Source organism: Pholis gunnellus (genome assembly GCF_910591455.1).
Source record: "Pholis gunnellus genome assembly, chromosome: 21".
NCBI lineage: Eukaryota > Metazoa > Chordata > Actinopteri > Perciformes > Pholidae > Pholis > Pholis gunnellus.
The window spans coordinates 5,541,875-5,565,131 of NC_136548.1; the positions used below are offsets into that span (position 1 = coordinate 5,541,875).

Below are 23,257 nucleotides of genomic sequence, written 5' to 3' on the forward strand. Positions count from 1 at the left end.
ACAAGACTAAAACACTCAAATATAATAATTGTCACCAATTGGGTTTGTTTCAGCACTGTCAAGATAGATAAGTCTGGCAATGTAGATTCTTCCATCTCGACATGCATGGTTGCACACATTAACCATCTGTTTGCTGCGGCAGTGTTTTGCAATCTGCAAAATCTGCAACAGAGCCTGATTTGTTGAGCTGCCAACTAACCTAAAATGTAGTTATTCCAAGATTCTGCGCCGAATTATAGAGGCAAAAATGATCTCCACGCTGTTTTACGTTTTCCCACCTACATCCTCGGGATTTAAAGGAATTCAATTGGACGCAAATTACGTCGGTTTTTTTTAAAGTTACAATCAGTGAAAACTACTGACTGTAATAAAAAAGAAAAACGAATTTAAAAATTCCAAATCCGCAAAGAAATTCTCCTTTAAACACATTCCGGTCGAGCTCAATTATAGACTAATGCACTGTGTGTGTGTGTGTGTGTGTGTGTGTGTGTGTGTGTGTGTGTGTGTGTGTGTAGGGGTGTGTGTGTGTGTGTGTGTGTGTGTGTGTGTGTGTGTGTGTGTGCCGGAGACCTACAGACAGACCGAATTCAATCTCCACTAATGAATGATGAAAAGGGTTCGTAGTGTTATTTCCTAGCAGGGGGGGGACATGCTCATTACTGTGCCAGTGTGGGTATTATTTGATAACATCTTGGAGTTTAATTATCAAGCAAGGTAATTGCATTATTAAAGTGTAAATTGGGGATTTGCTGCTCTATTAAAACTCTTGTGGGAAAGTCTAGGCTCACAGAGACTCGCATAAAAACATGAACTGCAGGATGGGTGTCAGGAGCTGCATCTGATCTCAGCGCCGACTGCGCGAGTAGATGAAGTGCTGCCAGGGAAACAACAGCAGCAGCAGCAGCAGCCTCACGCTGACCTGCAGGTTTTGTGTGATGCATGTCCAGCTCAACAGGAGACTTGCTTTCATTCACAGCAAAGTGGAAACCCCAACAGATAATGTCTTCAGCGGGTGTCGAACTTTTAACCTCTTGTTTGAATGGCAAATCCCCTTACTCACTATTAATTCAACTCTCCCTGTCAATCCGCGTGGTTCTCTACTGTGGTTTATTTCCTGGGATGAAGGAGTATACATCTACCCTCCTCTGATACTGACAGGCAGGACTAGATCCCAGAGAGCGCATGTTGGGGGTTTTGAGGTCCTTTTGAATCCGTTAATTGAATGTGGGTGGAAAAAAACGAAATAACCGCTGCGCCATAAATGAACGTGTAGCCTACTTCTTTGCAAACCAAAAAAATGTGTAACTTTTATCAGATGAAATAGACATGACTATGTATCAAAGTGCGCAACAGCAAAGGTCCACACAGAAATGCCAATAGATGAGGACACATTTGATGAACACAAAATGTGCAGAAAATGACAATAGCATCACTTACTTTTAAATTGAAAACAGAAAACTTCCTTTTCATATCAAGTCCATCGTGGCAAAGAGTCATTCGACAGAGAACACGGAGTCCACCCGCTCCGGTGCGGCGCTGACCTGCTGGAAAGCTGCATTCCGCGCCAGCCTCTCCATCCACCTGCTCCCCGGGTATTACGCACGGCGCCGGCGTTCAACCGCCCACTCGTCACCTTCGTCAGAGCTTCGTGGTTGTACTACGTCTCTCAGGTCATTTTTTTCCCCCCCCAACCTCCAAGAAATAATCCGCGTTTGTAAACCGAAACTTTGAAAATCGTGTGTAAGAAAGAAAACGGTAAAGCCGCGGTGCGCTCTCAGCGCGTTGCGTCCACGGAGAAAGTCTTGGCAGCGAATCCCCTGTGACGAGTCATCAGTCAGAGCAGCAAGACGGACGACCGCACCAGCGAGAGAGAGAGAGAGAGAGACAGACAGACAGACAGAAAGAGAGAGAGAGAGAGAAACAGATCACTAACGTTGAGCGCGTCACCCTGTGTGAGTCGGTGTCCGCGAATTGCTGATTTGGAGTCATGCAGAGTTGTTTCTTTTTCTGGTGCCATGTGTCATAAACAGAGCTTTTTAATTTCGCCACAAACTGTGCTCGCCAAGCAGCAGACCGTTTTTTAAATGTGCGAGGTTATTAAACCAAGTTAGAGGTGGAATGTTCACATATGCTTACCTGGACTTTCACAGCAGCTCTGCATCAAAAGACGTTGTTTTCATGGCAGTTTGAGATGCAAACTAAATATTTGCTGTATTCTTGCAGAGCAAATGCAGAGAGATTTTTAAAAAAAAAGAAAAAAGGACGCCACACAGAATGACATCCAGGCCTTCCACTTGCAGATCACAGTCAGTAAGGCACGTTCTTGTCAGCCAAAAGCAATTACACTGGTATCTGAAAGATGAAGCCAATTCAACAGCCCCCTTTTTTACCGTCTTTATAGAGGAGGAGTAATGAAGCAAGTGCAGATGGCGGGTATCTTCCACGACCTCTCCGTGAGAAAAATGTCATGCCACTTCTCTCATGGCAGCACAAAAGTGCTGCTATTATTACGACCAGCTGTTGTGTCAAAGATTAATAGTTCTGTTTATGTCCTAAATGAGTACTGAAGCTGCTCAGAGGGGTAAACAAGGCTTTGTGATATCAGTCAGTATTTCTTTGCAGAAATCGCCATCTTTGTAAACCGGTGGACAGTCGGGAGGGCTCAGGTGTGTGTTTGCTGTGGTTTGAGGTCAACAAGTTCTCTGGGCGAGTTCACTGTGGTGTGTCACTGAGGACCACATCAGACCTGCAAGCGTTTCAGGTCAATTTTTAAAACGATCAGCGAGGCCAAAGTGGTTAAAGGAGCGATGTCAGCATTGTAGCATTTTAGCGTTATCAAAGGGTTGGCTTGACATTTTTGGTTTCTGGTTGGCTCCGCTGGTTGCTGCGGTCTCCTGCTCTCCTGCAGCCCACGTTCGTTTGTGGTGTGAAAGCGAACGAACCACACCAGAGTACGCTTGAAAGGAGACCGAGACCCACCTTTTCAAGTGGGCTTGGTTGTGATATTTGGTCCGCACCCGGAGTTTGATTGAGAGCTCTAACCCGCCCAAATGAGCCGCACTAACCGAGCCAACAGACCTGGGTTTGTTCTAAACCAAACGATATTTAGCCTTTCATCTCAAAGTCTAAGGATAAGTGCAATTATGTCGCTCAACAATGTGCACCGCCAGAGGCAAATTTGGGTCGTATCGTGTGCCTCCATTGACTTGGTAGGCAATCACGCTGCTCCTAAAGTTCGCCTTGAGATAAGGAGTATGTTTTTTCAGAATATGGTTGGGAAACAATCAATATTTCGACAACAGTGGATGCTGAGAAGTCATAGTCATCGCTCCCTACATCTGTAAACCCACGAAGCGGTGTCAGACAGGGAGAGGAGGAGAGACAGGGAAACAGGGTTTGGGTTTGACAGCAACACAATCATTTTCACCATTAATTTCACATGTTCATGTAGCTTATTTCATGCTAATAAAACTCATTTTGCAATGCCTGAAACTGCGTTGCGTCACACAAATGAAGTTGCTGTACACGGTATCAGCAAAGCAGAGCTCAAGTCAACAAAATGTCATATTACTACATAGCTTTGAACGTCATCGGTCAACAACTCTCCACCTGCCCCTCAACTCTGACACCAGTCTAAGTCAACATGAAACCTAGTTTGGAGGGGAAAGGTCCATTTCAAGATAAGGCTTAAAAAGTTCAAACTCGGGTCTTCTGTTATTATTTTTCTTAGTCCTTCCCAACGCAGAGTGAGCGATACATAACCGCAGAAATGCTTCCATTTTACCCAGCTACAGGCAACATGGACTGGACTTTTTGTTTTCTCAATTAGGTGATCAAGTTCATGCTCGTGAACTAGGTCCGTCAAATCCGTTTGAACAGATCCAGGACAGCCACTGACGGGAGGACTGTCTGCAGCTGACGTGTTTATTCTGCTGCGTGGACAAGGTGTTACTGGAAAGAGCGAAGCAGCTAGAGGAAAGTGTCGAGCCACATTTGTCCTCCCCTTATAGGCCTAACGCCTATAATGCTGTCATGTTTTCAGCTGGCATGCCTTTGCCTCCTTCCCCAACCGGCTCCACATACATTTCATGGCCGCCGGCAAACTGAGCACACAAACACCATCTCCAAAGCGTGACTGATGCGATGCTGCTGCGAAACGTGGAACCTTGACCCCGTGCTTGTTGTGAAAGTCTTCCAGCGAGGATTTAAGCATTGTGACATGATCTATCTCCTGTTTGTCGCCTTGACTGCTGGTGACGGCGCAGTACTGAAGTGCATACACGCGGTTGAGGGTGCTTTCACATGAACTGGATTGCACGGCACGGACAAATGGCTGGTCCTCAGGGTCAAAGAGCTTTGATTATTTCTTTGAATACGTTTCTACCTGAGTTCCCTTCCCTTCCCATCCCCCCCGTGACGGTCACAAAACCACAAAAGAAGAACTTTCTGGACGTTTTTTCTGCCTCACATTAAAGTTTACATGCTTTCATCTTATACCTATGGATAGATTATGACACAATAAGCCCCCGGGCACAGACATGTAAAAGACACAACTGTGGCATTTGTAGTCGTTTTGTAATCTCTACAAACAGACGTATGTGATTGCAGAATCTGTTGGCAACGGCACAAGGTTTTGGTATCGGAAGTATTCCGGTTTCCGTTTGTAGTCCGAGTAGTATTGACCAATCACGTTTGAGTGGGATTTGGGTGGATGCAGGTAAACGGTCTGTGTGGAGAGCAAAGGAGGTGGAAGGAATCACCTTTTTTATTTTATTTATCCGCATTCATGTGATTCAGTAGATCCACACTGACAATCCTCCTCACAGATAATACGAAAAACACAACAAACCGAACAAAACTTCAAAGCAATCCAAATGAAAGAAAAGTGAACTAAACCTGGACTTATAGAAACCTCACATTAGTGTTGATGTCACGACCTGGCTCTGACAGCCATGACCTAATCAGGGAGACGCAGACAGTTAACGAGTTGATTGTACATAACAAGTTATCTAATCGCAATGGTGGTCGCGAAGGAGCCGTCCTCGTTCCTCCACGGGGTGATAGGAGAGCGCCCAGGTTGCCAGGAAGGCGGAGCCTTATAGTGGGAGCGCACCGGGCCCAGGTGCCTCCACTCAGGATGATCACCAACTCTGGTACCTGCTGGCTTAATAAAGGGACAAACACGTAACCCAGATAGGGAACCGTCAGAGTTGACCACATCAGTCACAAGGCTGTAGATACCTGGGTGGGCCAATATGGAACAGCACTGAAGAGGTTGAATCACATCCACAGCCAGAACAGCTTTTTCTATTTTACCCTCCATGGTAAGCTTTGGGGGGGGCCCTAAAAGGTTCATTCAGCCCACTAGCCTCTCCTAATGGGCCACTAGCCTATTTTGACAGATATAAAAAATGTCAGAAAAAATTCGTATTAATGACTGTGAACCACCTGCACCTACAGCTCCTGTCCTCACAGCTCACTGTTCAAACATGTTGAGTGTTGAGTCAGAAACCTCGGTGTGCTGTTTGATTACATCTTTGATTTAGAATATGATATTAGCAAAACCATCCAACCGTGCCTCCACCATCTCAGGCTTTTACTTGGATTTTTCTTAATGGCTTGGCCCTTGATCTTCCTCCTTATCAAAATGCACGCAGACTGAGATCCTTTTCAGCAACCTGTTGGCTGTTCCCGGTGCTACACTTAACAGGTGGTGGAGAGGAGGACACTGAAGAAATTCTTATCCATATTGGATAACCCGGATCACCCTCTCCACCACCTACTGCAGGGACCGCGGAGCACTTTGTCCAACAGACAGATACAGGAGAACATTCCTGCCTACTGCTATAAGACTCTATAACAAATCACCTCTGGCCAGATCATCATCCTTCAATTGACTACAACACCGCTACACTGTTGTTGTTTGCTGTTGGTGATCCTTGCACTACTGTTTTTTACCTAGTTAGTTAATTTAATACCATTCTATTTTATTGTATATACAGTACTGTGCATTTTTTTCTTTATATTTTCTTTGAATTGATTATATTCTGCTCTGTTATCTTATTTTATTGTTTATATTGAGCATCTTTCATATTTTTATGTAACTTCGTTTGCTGCTGCTACAAACAAATTTCCTCCTGGGGATGAATAAAGTATCTATCTATCTATTTATCCATCCATCCATCCATCCATCCATCCATCTATCTATCTATCTTAACTTAGGGGAACAGAGCTTTTGCCTTTAGGGCACCCTAACTGTGGCTACCAGAATGCATTGCATGGCTGCTTACATAGACAATGAATGGAAAGCGTGGAAATGAAAGATCTTGTCGACACGTCGGATTATAATTTAGTCCTAACTTGCCACCCAGTGATCATTTTGTCAATTAAATCTTTGACTAAAAATAAAAGATGATGGCCTGTTTTCACAACACAAAGGAGACTAAAACTACAGTCAGCTTTGTTAGTATTTAGAGACCATATTTATTATTTTGTCTCTGTACATCACCTCAATGGTTTGAAATTCAATCATTTGTATGTGTTTTCAGTCCGCACAGCTTTAACTGAAAGGCATTGGCAGCAACTAAAGGAAATATAATTCAAATACCCACATTTTACTAAAACTATTATACATTTTCATCACTAGACTAAAAATAATCAAGATCAGGAGCCAAAATGAATTGCCAACATGTGTGCATGTTTATGTTCATCTTTATAAATAGGCTACATGTGTCTCACTTTTGACTATTTACTTGATTTTTTGTTTGTAATGGCTGATTTTGAAGTGCAACATAAATACATTCATTTGTCTATTCATATAGTTGTGTTTTGCATTATTCATTCTGGATGACGGTGCTCATACAGATCATCCACACAGAAGAACCAGTGGACACATTTAAAATGCTTATATTCATATAAATGCAATGTGTCAGGTCACCATTAGTATGTCCTCCTCGTCAAAGTGGAGAAATGTAAAGGTGAATGTAAGCTTCTAAAACAATATTTGCAGTCTCAAGTGCAGATTCAGCTATTGTCAAAGTCCCACTTAAAAAAAAGAAAAGAGGTGAAATGGAGTTGAAAACAATTTAGCTGCATAGCAGTTGAGAGGCTCTAGACATTCAGACACCACAATTACTGGCAGAAAAATACCCGGAATAATAGGTTGTGTGTGCATGTGTGTGTGTGTCTTTTGTTGGACTCAAATTTTGTGGAAAGCTGCTCTGACAGTATGACTCTCCTCCTTCTGTATGCTCGTCTTATTGTGATCTAAAAACGTGCTTTTTTTTCCCTCCTCTCCAGCCCGGTGCGTTGGTGTGTCTGAAAAAATGTCGTCTGAAAATGTGTTCTTTCAGCCTGTGGCAGGTGATGGAAAGTGACTCTGCTGTCTTGTTTTCAGTGGAGAGTTCATTCACCCGAAACAGAGAAGAGCCTTGATCAAGATCAGCGACCACAGGGACCTCAGAGCGGCGGGGCGGTCCATCAACTGGAGACAGGCGAGTGTAGGGTTCGGCCATGGCTCGGAAGCAGGAGCAGCTGTCTTCACTGTTGGATAATAATAAAACGATAAAAAAGACAAATCTGCAATAAAAACAGCACAGCACATTGGGAATAATCGTGGCATCAACTCCATAAACATCATAATCTTAAATCTGTGTGTAACAGTGGCAGCATGCGGTGAGACACCAGGTCGATGAGCTGGAATTATTCACAGCAAAAGAAAATTACTATTCTGTGCACATTTCAGTTGGCAGCGGGCCAGCAGCCTGAATCTAACTTTAAACATTGTTGTCTCCGCACTCCATAGGCAAAATTGTGAGCTTACATAAGAAATCTCCGCTCACCCAGACAACATATTATGATACACCTGCTGACATATGTTTCGGGCACGAACCTCCGAGGCTGATGATGTGACTCATCCTGAGATGACATCCTGCTGCGTCATCCCTGTGGTTGAAATTGCGGGCTAAACATGTCAGCTGGCGCGTGTTTTCGATTGGCCTGCGGGGTTAAAAACGCAGTGCATGAATGTGAAGTATCAATTAGCTGGACAATAGGCGTATGCCATGGCTCGGATGGAGCACTATAGTGATCCAAAACCAGAATCCATAGAAGGTTGTCAACAAGCACAATGGTACTCAAGATCAATAGATGGATTGCTGGGAGCTTTTAAAGCCTTGTCAAGCTGCAGGTAAATAACGGTGACATATTCTGCTCTTGGGTGTCATGGTGATGTGCTTTTATTTTGTTCTTTATTTCAATTCATTCTCAGCAGAACAGTACATCACATGTGGCATTGTAGACGAAAGGCACAGTCAGTGGCAAGACCAACAATTTCCTCTTCTTCTGTCATTATTAGGAGCTGAACTGTTATAAGTGTGGGCAGTGGTTCAGACTCTTTTTAGCTTTCATCTTGTTGCCGTGTTCTCATTTTGCAGATGAGACGACATTCAAATTGATAAATTGACTTTACACGTGAGATATTTCTTTTCTAATGGGCTCTAATCTTGTTCAACTTCATCATTTCATGTTTTTAATATGAGTGGGATTTTAAATTTTGCTGCTTGTGATCAGTGCCCAGGTGGGCCAGTGCTCACATTGAACTCTTTGGCACACCGCGTTTTTTTTTATTGCACAGCGGCACTTCTCACAAGCTGCCAGTACTCTCCTCTGCCCTCTCCATATCAGGCTCTAATGGCCCTAAATGAACTGCATTACCAGTGAGGCACTGGGGGCACCACGTGACGCTCGCCTGTTCTCGTTCTCTGTTGCCTGCTTTTCGCTGTCGGCAGGCTGGTCGACGTAACGTTGCATTGGCCTTCCAGTAATGTCGACCAAAGCGAGCGTGAACAGAGTCAAAAGAGCTTTGAAAGTCAAAATCCTACGTTACTGAATGCAGGACGGGGAGCAGCAAGCTAATGTTAGCGGCACTCGTAGCAGAGAAGAGCCCGTTGAACGTTAGCATCAGCAAAACAACCTGCGGCTACCGCCACCTGATACCGCAGCCAATGACTGCGTTAACAATAAACAAGATGAATCGGAGTAATGGGCCTTCGGACCAATGGGCAGTCCCCTATTGGTCCGAAGGCCCATTACTCAGAGCCCACTGCTCTGAAGGTCCATTGCTCTAAAAATACACCCTCTAGAGATACTTTCCAGACTCCGTAAGCATATTGCTTCGTTTAACAGATAACATATCAATCATAACGTGAATTATTGCGTATGGCTTTGTATGATTCATAAAGAAGGACTTCATTTTGGCTGATACCTAACTTTAACAGCTCTTCTGTGAGCTAAGATAGTTAAGCAATAGTGGGCTTTAGTTTTCAGGACAGAAGGACGTCCAACTACAGGCTTTCGGTCCACTCGAACATTTTTTTCGAACTATTTTGGTTTTGGAATAATGAGCCATCGGACCAAAGGCATGGCACGTTGGTCAAATGATTGAATGCAGTATTTTTGCTCCCAGAACAACTGGCTCAGTGTCAGAGACAGATACACATGCAGACGCGTGGATCAGGGGAGAAATGGCACTTTTGGTCCACTTCAATCACAGCTTGCAATCATACACATTCTATTGTGTATGTATCACTTTGGTTGGCTGATTACACTTGATTATTTTGTTTGATGAAATAATGAGAGAAGATTAGGCAGTACAAATATGAACTAATTCACACAGAACAAAAACAGAAGAAAAATACTTTTTTGATCACACCTCAAGTGATAAATTGATTGCTATGTTAATTAACCTCTATACTGGTCGTCAGCTATAGCCTTCATCTTATATTGATCTTAATAAGTATGCGGCTCATACTAAAGAAAAAGAACAAACGTACTAAGATTATATACAGAGAGCTTGTATCAGTCAAGCTACAAACAGATATTTCAATGCTCAGCTGGGTCCCAAACCTGCGCGTTCTTCTTCTTCTTATCCTTAGCATTAGGTTTGGTACAGACACAATGCAAGTGGAAAGCAAGGCTGAGCAGCAAAAATCATTAGTGCGGCCCCATTATACTTTATTTAGTACTTATGAATGTATTAATGTGTAATTCTGGTTTTATGTCTATTCCTGCAGTACCAAAGCTGAGAAAAGACAGAACAAAGAAACACAGTGTATCCATACTTGCATCGGTAAATTATTCAAATCTAATGCACTGATGTTGGGAAAATTGAGTAAATTTAACTTTCGGCTTATTTCGGCTTATAAACCTCAGTGTTTGTTTAGTTGTCAGGAGATAGCTCAGATGTCATCGTCGATTGGTTGATTGACAGGTGTCATTGCCGTTGGTGAACGGCTCTTTATAGATACTGTGATCTTCCACCAATCCCAAATCCAGCTGTCTTTCACAGCTGACTCTTGTCCTGAATCTAATGACTTGTTGGTCTTGAGTTAAATTGTTGGTTTTGACTTTGAACCTGTTAGACTTACACTCTCATTGTGGCTGCTGCTGACCTTTTTCTGAAGGATCCACAAGATAATACGTGTAATAATAGTCTTTTGTTCAGCCAGAGATAAAGAGGATAAAAGATGAGGAAAAGAAGACAGTAATGGAGACACGTGGATGAAAAGATGAAATAGTATGAGTGGGAGAACTAATACAGTAGGTGTAAAAAAAACAACATACAAAGGAGGCAAAAGATTGTTTGCCAATAAACTTGCAAAAGATGTTTTATAAGACAGACATTCGCCTGTAAGCTTATTTGGAAAACTAAAATAATTTGACAAAAAGTCACCTTTCCAAACAATATTAAAAAAATTCACAAGTGCAGTAGCTCAGTGCATGTCCAAATATATACAAATGTAGGATTGATTATCACCTTCACAGAACATCATGTCAAGGCCGAGCAGGAAGTGACAGAAAGCTCCTCTGGTGTAATGACATCAACAGAAAGAAAAAGTCCCGATGGTGACCAGAATCAAAATAAGTCAGCCATGCTACACCTTGTAATACAATGCTATTGCTCAACATATTTAACCAGAGAGAACAACAGTATACAGAGTGCTCCTAAATTATGCTGAGAGGCCGACAAAGCAGTCAGAAATTCGTACAATTTCCACGTATTAAAGCTCAGAGGTGAGTCATCAAAGTTCAGAAACATCTCCAAGAAGTTTTTTTTTCCACATTGCTTGAAGCCTTGAATCACAAAGAACTGAAAACACATACTGTAGAATATGTACGGACTGGAAAAGGAATCAAATATTCCTTTAAATATAAACTTTAACCACAAGTTGGAAAAAGACTTTGATAAAACTTTAAAGGCAAATGGGTATATATAAGAAACAACATGGTTCAATGCGCACTAGACATCTGGTTTGAGTCCACCAGACAGAGCGGATTAAAAAAAAAACGAGAAATCATTGACAATGTATTGACCCAGTGGAGAGGACCCGGCGGACACAGACAACAGCGAGGTCGAGATGTGTTCATTTTGTAAGGCGCTACCTCTGACTGCCCTGTCATGGATACAAAGAATTACAAAGTAACACTTTGACAAAATAATTGTTCCTGTCTTCAAAAAGATCACCTGGAGAGAACAACTTTAGCTGCCGTGGTTGAGTTCTGTCACGCAGCGAATGACAAACAACACTGTTCCAAATAACTGCTCTGTCCCAGTTTGAGTGTTGTGTTTTTTTCTGCGCAGAACAGAAACGTGGGCCGCTGTCACACTCTGCTGTGGTTACGTTGGTGTAACTTTAAGGGTTAGCCCAGTTGGACCGAGACGACAGAGAGAGAGGCAGGCGGGAGTTTTGATTGACGTCAAGTCCAACCCAAACGTGCTGTAATTTTTAACAGTTTAATCAATAGTTGAGATCTTTCCCATGCCCTCTGAAAGCACCCAGCAAATATTTAGATGTTGAAATGTTGGCCCGAACCAAAGTGCACCACACTTGCAGATACCGTGCCACGAGATTATTGACACCGTCAAGCCTGGAAAAGAGGCGATCAGAGAAGATTTAGACAGGCTCAAAAAGTCTTTGGGTGCATTTAAATAATCTAGATTTTATTGATCTTGTTCGTTTGTGTTGAGCTGGCAACTTTGATGCTTACGCTGTGAGGATACATTTACGCAGTGGGGCTCACTTTTAATTGTATCACCTTTCAGATCAGTCAGTTTGAAAGAAAATGAGACAATCCTAGGGAAAATTGGTGTAGTGTCTCAGTGTGCCCGGGCTGGTTTACACGCCACCGCCTTCAAGCGGTTAGTCCTCTTGTGATGGAGATGCAAATCCCTGCCGTCAAGCCGAGTCGAGCCAAGCCAGCGCTGGTGTTTAGAAAAGACCTACAAGGAAGATGGGGCTCAGCGAGCCGACATCCAGTGTTTGGTAGCTTTGTTTGTGGGGAAGAGGGGAAGAAATCTCTCCTGCACATGAAGTGATGAGAAGTGTTTCCAGCTAACTTTGACCAAACATCTACTGTGGGATCAAATACCATGAACAGAAAGACCCCTGGGAAGTGTAGTGCATAAACGGCGCGGAATGACATGAACAGCAAGAGAGACAAAAACAATGGAGGATCTCACCACTATATTTACCACATTTTCTGGACAGTGTCTGTACCTTCTGACAGACTTTAGGGTGCACCAGCAGGTCATCTGCAGCAAACATTAATATGTTTTCTGCAGCTGTTTCTGTATTTAGCATCAACTGAAGAGCCTACGGAGCCTTATGGGGCCAAGTTAGACAAAACTCAGTACCTTATCACTGTGAGAGTCAGCCCATCGTCGAATCCCCATAGCACCTAAAAACAGCTCATTGATGAACCTCATTTAGTCCCGTGTGCTGCCCTTTGCGTGATCCTGGGACTGTTTTCAGTGGGAATCTAAATTGTGTTGTTCGCTTCCTGAGAAGCACATTAATTGAGATGGATGGTTTAAGATGCAGAATGAAGTGGAAAGATGTGTTTTTAGATTATGAAAACGGAAAACAAAAACATGCACACAGAGTCTTTGGGCAAGGCACTAAGCCTGTCTCATCTGTATAGAGTACTGTGACATAGAGACGCAACACCATTCAATTAACAAGAATTGACTTTGTCTATACGTATCTGCTATGCTGCAACAGTAGCATTGCCTGGGTCCCCTTTAGAATTTGCTATAAAAGAATATTTCTGCTGCCGAAATTACTCACAGTGTGAACATAACCTATTAAAAGGAACACTCAGGTCCAGGTTTATTAATGTTAAAAGCACAGGGCCGAACAAAATCCTACTAGTATTCACTAGTTTGTGGCTATGCGTATATAAGATGTGCTTATGTGGGAAATGCATTAATATACAAGCGAATTCCTTTGAACATAAACTATGCAATTCAAATCGAGAGGATTGCTTTTAGGTAGTAATCAGTTTAAGATGAGTGTGACATTCATTCTATTCATGAGATATAGCTTTGAAAAGGGATACTTGGAATGAAATTTGCCCTTCATTGCGAACTTCAAACACAAATCATGTACTCCAGCATTATGGTCGATGCACTACCTTTGTTTTAAGTTTCTCTGATCATCTCTCTTCATGATCTACAACCCTCTTTGCTTTCTTTGATGCTTGAGTTGTGCCCATATTAAAGACAAGGTTAGTTTATGTTACTGACACCTTGTTGCAAGAACGACCTTATCCACGAATTACTAATGTGGAAGAATAATTAAATGTACATGCATGGCCATGACATGCACTGAATATTGTATCTGCACCCTCTGCACATGTCTGAGTAAGACCAGATAAGATAAGATAAGTCTGTTTTAGCTGTTTGGACCTAAAGTAATAAACTATACTTGCAGTTATGGTAAACGCAGGTGTCACCAATTTAGCCAGCATTGGAATCTTTAGGGTTACAAGGTTCAAAAACAATCAAACCATTAATAAATAGAAAGCCAATCCAAGGGCAGCAAATGTGAATATAACCGTAGATACATTTTTTTTCAAACAATACATATTAAAGCACCTGCTTTTAACATTTTCAGCCTATTAAATGGCCGTTATCACTACGATCATAAGGCTTCAGACGTGGGAAACTGCACCCCTGACATTGTGAAACGGTTGCAGTTTTGAACATGTGGTTAACGTTAACGAATATAAACAAAACTACTCGGTTAGGTTGAGAAAAAGATCATGATTCGGGTTAAAAAAAGTAAGTGTGTTACGTACATTCAAATAAATCAGCTTGTTATGATATATTATGTCAACTGAACAATTTTGAACCTCCCTGGGAGGATCCATCTTCCCAATAGATGATAACGACCAGCTGAGCCAATTAGGAGGTAGAGTTAGGCCATAGCACCTCACGTCTATGCCTCCGATGGCAACAGATAACAGCCATTCAATGTGATAACATTCGAAGCAGAGCGGAAACATTACACATGTCAAAAACACAGATCAAATGTATCGCATGTCAGGTAATTAAAAATGACCTAAGATGCGTTTCGTTTGTTGTATGCTCTTCACTTTACTGAATCTGGGTTTGAGCCTCTGCAGAAGAGCATCATTATTCACTGAGTCGACTTCTATTGCATTAGTATTGCAGATAATGCTATTATACTAAATAAATGATCTGAATCATGAACAAATTAGCGCGTTATGGAACAAGACTTTGGTATTTCTCAGTTTAATCAGGAGAGACAAGTCAGATGATGAAAAGATAATTGTTTATTATCAACAGGTGTGTAATGACAAAGTCTTGACAGAGTCTTTGGCGCTTGGACTCAAGGAGAATTGTAATGGCGGGGCGTCTGCCCTGAGCAGCGGCAAGATAAATCCCCCCCGTGGAGTCCAGACACTGGTGGTGGTGGATGATGATGAAGCTGATGAATCTGTGAGACTGGGCGGAGATCGGGAGGTGGAGGGGTACGTAACAGCAGCATGAACGTATTGAAGGTAGAGAGACAATCATGTTAAAAAAGAGGCAGCAGCAGGATGATAGGCTAACGATGTCATTGATTCATGGTTGTAACCGGTTGTATATGGACCCAAATGCAACACACAAGATTCCAGGGATCATTGGCTTTTATTATAAACTTGCAGGTACAGAATGATACACGAAGTCCTTGGCAGAGCAGCAGATACAGCAGGCAGGATTAATCAGAGTCAGGAACAGAAGGCTGGTTTACCGGGAGTCAGGCGAGACGGGTAGAACAGGGTCAGGCAGGGTCGGTAACAGGAGATCAGTCCGTGATAGAGCGCTGGAGAGTCTGGCATTGAAAAGCGAAGAACATTATGTCAATATGTGTCTGGGAGGCAGCAGTCTATCGGGCTTGATTAGTGATCAGAGACAGGTGAGTGAACAGGTGAAGGGAGTTAGACTGATGAGGAGGGAGTGACTGACATGTAGCGTGAGGAAGGTGTGGAGCTGAACTGTGACAATTGTGCTGTTGCAGGCATGTCAAACTCAAGGCCCGCGGGCCGAATCCGGACATTTATGTTTTTATAAAAAATAAATAATTAAAAGTTAGACTTGAAAATAAAAACGGTCAAAATTGAAATTATGAGATAGCATGTTGTCTGTGTGCAGACATTAAAACTAACTAACAGGTGGACAGGAGAGGCAACAGCCCATTTTATTTTATATATATATATATATATATATATATATATATTTTTTTTTTTTTTTTTTTTTTCTATATTTAGTTATTGTGGATTTTTGTACTATTTTACTAGTTGATATTCATTACTGTTTATTACTTATTTCTTATTTCTTTTTTACCATGTATCTTGTGTGCACTGTCCACTTTGCTGCTGTGATCCTGTAAATTTCCCCACTGCGGGACTAATAAAGGATTATCTTATCTTATCTTATCTTATAAAGCGGTTTTACAACAAGTGATTGAGTTGAAAATGATGGACAAATAATCCCAAAATGTCCACGAAGAGAAAAATTGATGCAGAGGGAAGAAAATACAATGTAACTTAAGTATTTGCCTCAACCTAACCAAGTTGGTTTTGTTGCCTAAAAATAACCAAGTAGTTAAGTTGCCTAAACCTATAGAAAGAAACAAAAAGAGACACGAAAAATAAATGAGGAAATGTCTGACAGAGAGTGGACCATGTACATTTCCTAATTGACCTTTATTGATCTCTTCCTCTGATCATGTCATGGACAAATGCACACGCACACACACACACACACACACGCACACACACACACACACACACACACACACACACACACACAACGTCTCTCAGGGGTCCCATCAATATTCCTTGCTGAGTCACCTCTCAGGCAGTGTGCATCTGGTCTTAATCACGTCACGTAGAGGATGAAGTAGGATCAGTCAGAGGTAAAAATATCATTGGAAATAACTGCTGTCTCTCAGTGCATTAATGAAGACCAACACACACATGAAGGAAACACACACAAACACACACACACACACACCAGACCTTTTAATTAGTGTGACCTTTTGGACTGTGGCACAACACTACATTGTAAATCTTGTAGTGTTCAGCAAAATCGATTGGACGGTGTAATTGAACAATCCACCACATGTTGTGGTTCTGGCTCGTACTTCCTGCCATCAAACCCATATATTGTCTGGCCTGGTCCCTACAGATGTTGCTCCATGTAAAATGTGACTTTCATTTTGAATATACGATCGCAGTTATCTTATCTGACCTTCAGTTAATAAATACTATTAAACACTTCCTCTTTTTGTGATCGGAAAGGTAGTTCTGCTTCATCCTCTCATCCAAGTTGTAAACATTGTCATGTTTGTGTGACCCGTCCATCTACTCTGTCCTTCACCCTTTGTGGACTTTGTCGCTCCTCATACTACGTCACCTGACCTCCGAAGCAGCTAATATTGCTGCTGACAGGTTTACATTAGAGTTATATTGGAGCCATGGTGTGTCTCATACAGGCGCTAAAAGGTGCTTTGTGCATCGCTATCAGACACTGAAGGTTGTGTAAAGGATCGGTACACTGAATGAGCCTTCAATAACCCCACTGTTTGCTTTTTTGGTCTCAAATCAGCTTTAAATTAAACTTTCTAAATGTTAAAGCAATGCAGTTAGATGAGAATTAATAACACTCTCATTTGTCCTCGAAATATAACTCAACAGCGAGCTGCCGGCTAGCTTAGCTTAGCATAGAGACTGGAAACAGGGGGGAACCACTAGCCTACTAGCACCTCTGAACCTCCCCAATTCACTCTTTATAACTCGCTCGCTTAATTCGTTCAATGGTTTTCTCATTTGACGACGGATGTTTAGCAGCCGAAAAACTATTGCGCCATTTCACCATACAGATGACCGAGTCTGATGTAGTTCCACAAAGACTACAAGGCATCGGTTTTTTTCTATTTGACCATCATTTATTTATTTAAATTGTATTTATTAATCTGAAAAGCTTCTACGTTATATATAAGACAGACATATGCGATTAAAAAAACGTGTCAAGAGGCTCATAATTTATAAACCGGTCTGTTGAAAAATGAATCAGTGTTTTCTGCTATTAGGGTCTGAAAAAACCATCCCTAATGGTAAAACATCAAGACCAAGACTCATAGACAAAATGTCAGCACCTAGTGGCCGTCACAAGACCTGCGCCTTTTGGTTTGGGTTAAAAATTGTGTTTGGGTGCAGCCAATGGGATTATGACCTTGTACAGTCCACATGAACCAAAACTCTCCCCTTCCTGAACTCCACCACCTCACCCCCGCCTCCGCCTACCTCAATGTTCCCAGACAGATAACATGAACAAGAAGTCAATGACACCCTCTGGTAAACCTGAACACCACTTCGTCGAGCACAGATTTTTGAGGCGGCAGCTACCGGTTGGAAAATATAGAAAAGCACACAAACCAATTGGGATTTATTTTAGGGCCATTTTGCCACTTTAGTTCATGCTTAACAAAGGGGTCGGATTGAAACACAGATTCAACAGCTAATTTCTCAGGCAAATTAGAATATGTACAATGTTACAGTGATTTGGTAAGAATATTCTTTATAAAAGATGAGCTGTGAGTTGTGAAATAATCACTTAAACTCTGACAAGAGACAAATGTTGTTCGTTTGTTGGCCAATATCAGCAAACATGTAGATTCTAAATAGATGCTGTAAACCCCTGAAAGAATATTAAAACGTGAGATGGCACCACGAGGAACTAATTAGGCCCTATGATATCATGTCAGTCCAATTTGAGTATGATACATATTTTGGGTGTGCAATAGAAAATGTTTGTGAGTGTTTTGCGCTTTTGGGCTAAACCCTGAACTTGGTTTCCTCTTACTGTCCGTCAAAATTTTCCATGCCGTAGGCACATGAGCGTCTTTAAACTTTCCGGAGATGTGGCAGGGGTTTATTAGCTCTTTTGAAAAAAAAAAAAAAGCCGGAAGACACAAGTGGGTCTCAGTGAGCGGGATTGACGTTTACAGTCTTTCCAGCTCACAGAATACCCACCGGGAAGGGTATCCAAGCAGGCTTTTGCTTGTTCATCCTACAGAAGTACGAAAATTCAAGAATTTCAGTCATTTAACAAACATATTAATACTTTGTGAAAGTCCTGCTTTTCCCTCTCTAATGTAACGGAATATAAGTATCACAACATAGAAATACCTCATAAAGTACTTCATAGTGGTACTGAAGTGTAGTACTTTACTAACTGTGACTTTCCACTATACTGCTATGACTCAAATGAAAGAAGCAAGACTCATAGTGTTAATTTGTCAATCTTTTCATAACATCTCCTGTCATCTGCACAGGAAAACAGAGTATGTGACATGTGTGTGTGTGTGCTTCATTCCTTTGTACTGAATTATGGCAACAGAGACAAATAAAACACAAGCAACTATGTTTATTTACAGTCAATACGGCAATAGCATCTGAGAAATGCTCATATATATATATATATAGAGTGACTATATGGTCAATATAAGTGTACTCCTAGCCCCATGTCCTGATCAACAGCCTCATTAAAATGCAACTGGATTCACAAAGCATGTTTTTGTGTGTTTAGACGTGGTGTGAATGGATTACATTGAGTGGTTAAAATGAGGCACTCTCCTCTTTTGTACACTTAACACATTTATGTTTTTGTCAACAAAATACAGATTGTCACACACATACATGCACATCATTTTCTCATTTATACATATTTACATCACTGATAATTCACAGCCTACGTCTGTTTCTACAAATTTGCTTTTTACAAGGGTGTTTGCGTATGATCTGTTGACAGTTCCATAAAAAATGGGTTTCTGTTTATGTATCTCCTGCTGTTGATCGGCTAAAAATGCTGTGATTGGATACATTCTGGGTCTGTGTATTGCTGATTTGTATGTGTTTTTGATCCCTGTCAGTAAAATCCCCCATGATGCCTGCTGATTGGAGAAATGAGTCTCAAAGCCATAGTATTGCTGTACATGAAAATCCTAACTTGATGGATGACATCCCTCTGCGTGTCTTTATGAAAGCCTTGGGTTTTCCTCACAATTCCTTTTTCAACAAGCTAAACTCCAAGACTGCTTTTTAAATTCCTCAACTGGTGACATTTCTACGTTTTTTTTCTTATACCTAACAGCCAAAAAGAAAGAAAAACTGACGTGTGCCAAAATCCATGGAGCAAATGTGTTGCTGAATGTGTTCACCTGTCCTTATCCTTTTAGCCAAGTCAGGCTCAAGCTGAACACCACAGTACGCCTGCGGCACACAAGGTTCCCAACATGCTTGTGCGCAGGTGCATGAACACGGCCACCCAGGCACAAACACACACACACACGCCTGATAGACTCCCACACCAGGACATAATCCAGCTGTGGGAGTCGAGGAGCTGTCTGTGTATGTGTCTTTGTGCTGGTGTTTGGCCGCAGGCATTTGACCCGTATTATTCTGTTTACACTCTACCTGTCCACACTTCATCCCTCTTGTGCCTCATTTCATTAGTTCTGGGGAGAAGCAGTGGAGCAGAGTTATTAGAGGACAAATTGTAGGTTTGAGTCAGACGGAGCAGGAGGATTTGTGTTATGGGAAGTCAAACTGAATTATGCTCTTTGCATTTTTTTTCTTCTTCCATGTCGGCTAATCTGTGGTAGAAACTCTGAGAAATGAGAAAGTATGAAGGAAACGTTTTCAAGTGGGTAAACTTAAAGATTCACAGTCTACGCTCAACTGTGTGATCAACACAAGCGTGTTGAAAATCTCTTGATCTCTACAGACCACGATCATACACCGACATTTGAGACAGAACAAAATAACCTCAAATTCAGCAAATCTGATCGCCCAGGGCGAGACAATATGTACAACTTATACATTCCAAGTTAAGTGTGGAAATTACAAAAACAAAACGAAAAAAATAAATTTATCACATATCTGCAAACCATCAAATGAGTAACAACGTTTAAAGAAAGTGAAAAGTATCATGCAGTGCATCAAGACAGGAAATGGAGTAAAATCAGTTTTTCGTCGTCTCTCTACGCCAGAATGGTCACATCCCGCACACCCGTGTCATTTAAGTCATACCATTCAGTGTTGCACTGCATGCTGGGAGACGACTTGGCGGCAGGGCAGAGGAGCGTGCGGAAGTGCCTCCTGAAGGTGTCGGAGAGGCAGGCGTAGAGGATGGGGTTAGCGCAGCTCCACGAGTACGACAGCAGCACGACGAACTCAAAAGCTCTGGCGAAGGGCAGCACCACGCCGGTTTGGTACAGAGAGCAGAAGTTGAAGGTGTAAAACGGCAGCCAGCACATCCCGAACACCACCACCACTGCGACCACCATTTCGGTGACCTGCCGCTCCAGCCGGTGGCTCTCCTGGTTCGCCGGTGGCGCTCGGAGCCGCTGGGCCCTCAGGGTGAGCAGCAGCGCCGCGTAGGAGGCCGTCATGACGGCGAACGGCAAAGCGAACCCCATCACGAAGGTGTAAGACAAGATGCCGAGCCACCAGGCGTCCGAAACGAGGTCTGGTATGCACAGGCCTCGATCGGCCGAGAAGTGAAGCGCCATGGGGAGGATGGTTAGGAGCGAGAACAGCCACAGGAATGCCGAGACGATCTTGGCCCAGCGCGGCGTTCTCCAACGGGCGAACCGCAGCGGGTCGGCCAGCGCCATGTAGCGGTCGATGCTCATCGCCGTCAGACAGAAGACGCTGGTGAACTGGTTGATGCCGTCCAGCACCATGACCACTTTGCACACGGTGTCGCCAAACATCCAGTGGTTCTGGAAGTTCTGGCTCGCTATGAAGGGAAGACCAACCATGAAGAGTCCGTCGGCCAGAGCCAGGTTGAATATGTACACGGTGGTGGAAGATGACATTTTGTCCAATTTCAAAATGGCGACAATGACGAGGGAGTTCCCAGCTAGTCCCAGGATGCAAACCACCAAGTAGAGTATGGCCATGGAGATGCCATAGCCATCAATATTGTCCTCAAAGAAATAATGATCATTCACATATGTCTGATTGTAGTCTACATCTGATAGAGATAAGGCGTCCATTCTGCCTCAGCCCATCCAATAATTAAAAAATAAAGAGAATAAAAAGTCAAAATAACAGCTCAGGGGAGTGGCAGCTCAGAGGGACACAATCTCTGCTTCTGTTCGAATTCCTCTGCAAGCAGCTCAAGAGTCACCTCTCCACTCCCCGTGGTGGGAGTTAAAAGTAGAGGGAGAGAGGAGAAAACAACTCAACTGAAAAAACCTGAAAATCAAACACCGTTCTCAGGTTCAGCAACTCTTCAACTGCCCCCCCATCCAGTCAATTGTAAAAAAAAAAAAAGTGTATTCCTTTGTGGTGGGGTAGTCGGCACGCTTCTCTCTGATCCACATGTGCACACACACGCACACACTCGCGTAAACACACTCTGGGATGCACAACAGTGTGGAAATGAGCAGGACGGCCACTCGCTTGCCTGACCACTCTTTCTCCCTGGGAGCCCTTTTATATGTTTTCCCCCACAGTGTGCGAGGAGTGTGTCTCCCCCCCCACACACACACACACACACACACTTACAACCCTACTACCTCCCCCTCACCCCTTGTTCATCAGTCTCCAGAGATAAACTCCAGCTTGGCTCACGCCCCTCCTCAGTACTCCCCCAGTTCCTCTGCCGTAATGCTGTTTCCAAGGTAAACCCTGGCCCCATCTGCTGCAATACTTTTGTTTTCATTACTTTTTTTCTCCCTCCACTCTTTCTTCTCTCCCCTCTGCTTCTGTTTACTTCACCCCACCTCCCCACCATTCATTTTGTCTCACCACAGTTCACTGGGGGGTCATACAACTCAACCTAAACACACACACACACACACACACACACACACACACAGATAATAACACTATCTCGTTGCTCGGGCCACCCACCTTTACAACCCAGACTGAGTAAATCTTCCGACAGGAAAGAGAAATCTGCCGTGTGTTTTTTCAGGGCTTTTGTTTTTTTGACATTTGACATGGGATGCTGTTTTTTTGCCTCTTCGGCTCATTCCGTCCTCCTCCAACCCCTGCCACCTTGTTTTTGTCACTCCATCAAAGGAAGAGGCGAAACAGGAAAAGCGAGAGGTGAAAAGGAGACAGACGAGAGAGGAGAAAGCCCTTCAGGTGAAAGAGAGGGAATGAGGGGGGGGGGGGGTGGCAAGATTAAAGACTCTGGGTGAGTGATGGCCTCCGTCCTGTTGCCGCTCTGACACGCATAGCTGGAATAACCCGGGCACTTCCCCCCAGAAAACCTCCAGTGTGTTCCACCACCCGCCATCAACACCGCAAGCAAAGCTCAATCAAAACTAGTCGGTTCTTCCAATCACTTCATCCCCTATCCAGTGATTGTATCTCATTTCAAAGACCATAATCTGAAAGCTCATTCGTCAGATGCCACAGTTTTCCTCAGAGATATTGCAAGACCTACCTTCACTCTGGCTTTTGACTGGTTCCAATTAACTGGAAAAAATGCCTTTGTAGTCTAAACTGCTGATTGAGTTGCGGCTTAACTTCCCTCTGGAGACTAGCACTTCATACAGGGAGGCCCATCTTCCCACCCAGACCCCAGACCCCTGTAAAAACATCACTGGAATCACTGTTTCATGGTGCTAAATTCGTAGACGTTTGACAGCTTCGTATTTCACGGGCACTATTTCACTGTGGTGTTCAGACAGACACGCTGTCATCAATATCCAAGTGCGGCAGAGCTGTCGACAACAAAAGCACGAGCCAAGTTGATCTTTCACGTTGCCAAAATCAAAGATAAGAGATACTTTACAAGTTATCAGAAATTAAGCTTTTAAGGAGCACTGTTCGAGACTGTCCTTTCTCTTCTTCCCCTCACAAGGTTTTTATTTCCAGTGTCTAA

The 23,257-nt window shown here is 42.9% G+C and overlaps 1 protein-coding gene across 1 annotated transcript; it reads right to left on the reverse strand.

Annotated features, from left to right (window-relative positions):
• Positions 1–20,393: 20,393 nt before the first annotated feature.
• LOC306713363 (somatostatin receptor type 2) lies at positions 20,394–21,413 on the reverse strand (the record flags this gene model as incomplete). Its single annotated transcript, XM_079183031.1, has 1 exon — positions 20,394–21,413. The coding sequence occupies one exon, from the start codon at positions 21,411–21,413 to the stop codon at positions 20,394–20,396; it is 1,020 nt and encodes a 339-aa protein (XP_079039157.1).
• Between the last annotated feature and the right edge of the window lie 1,844 nt (positions 21,414–23,257).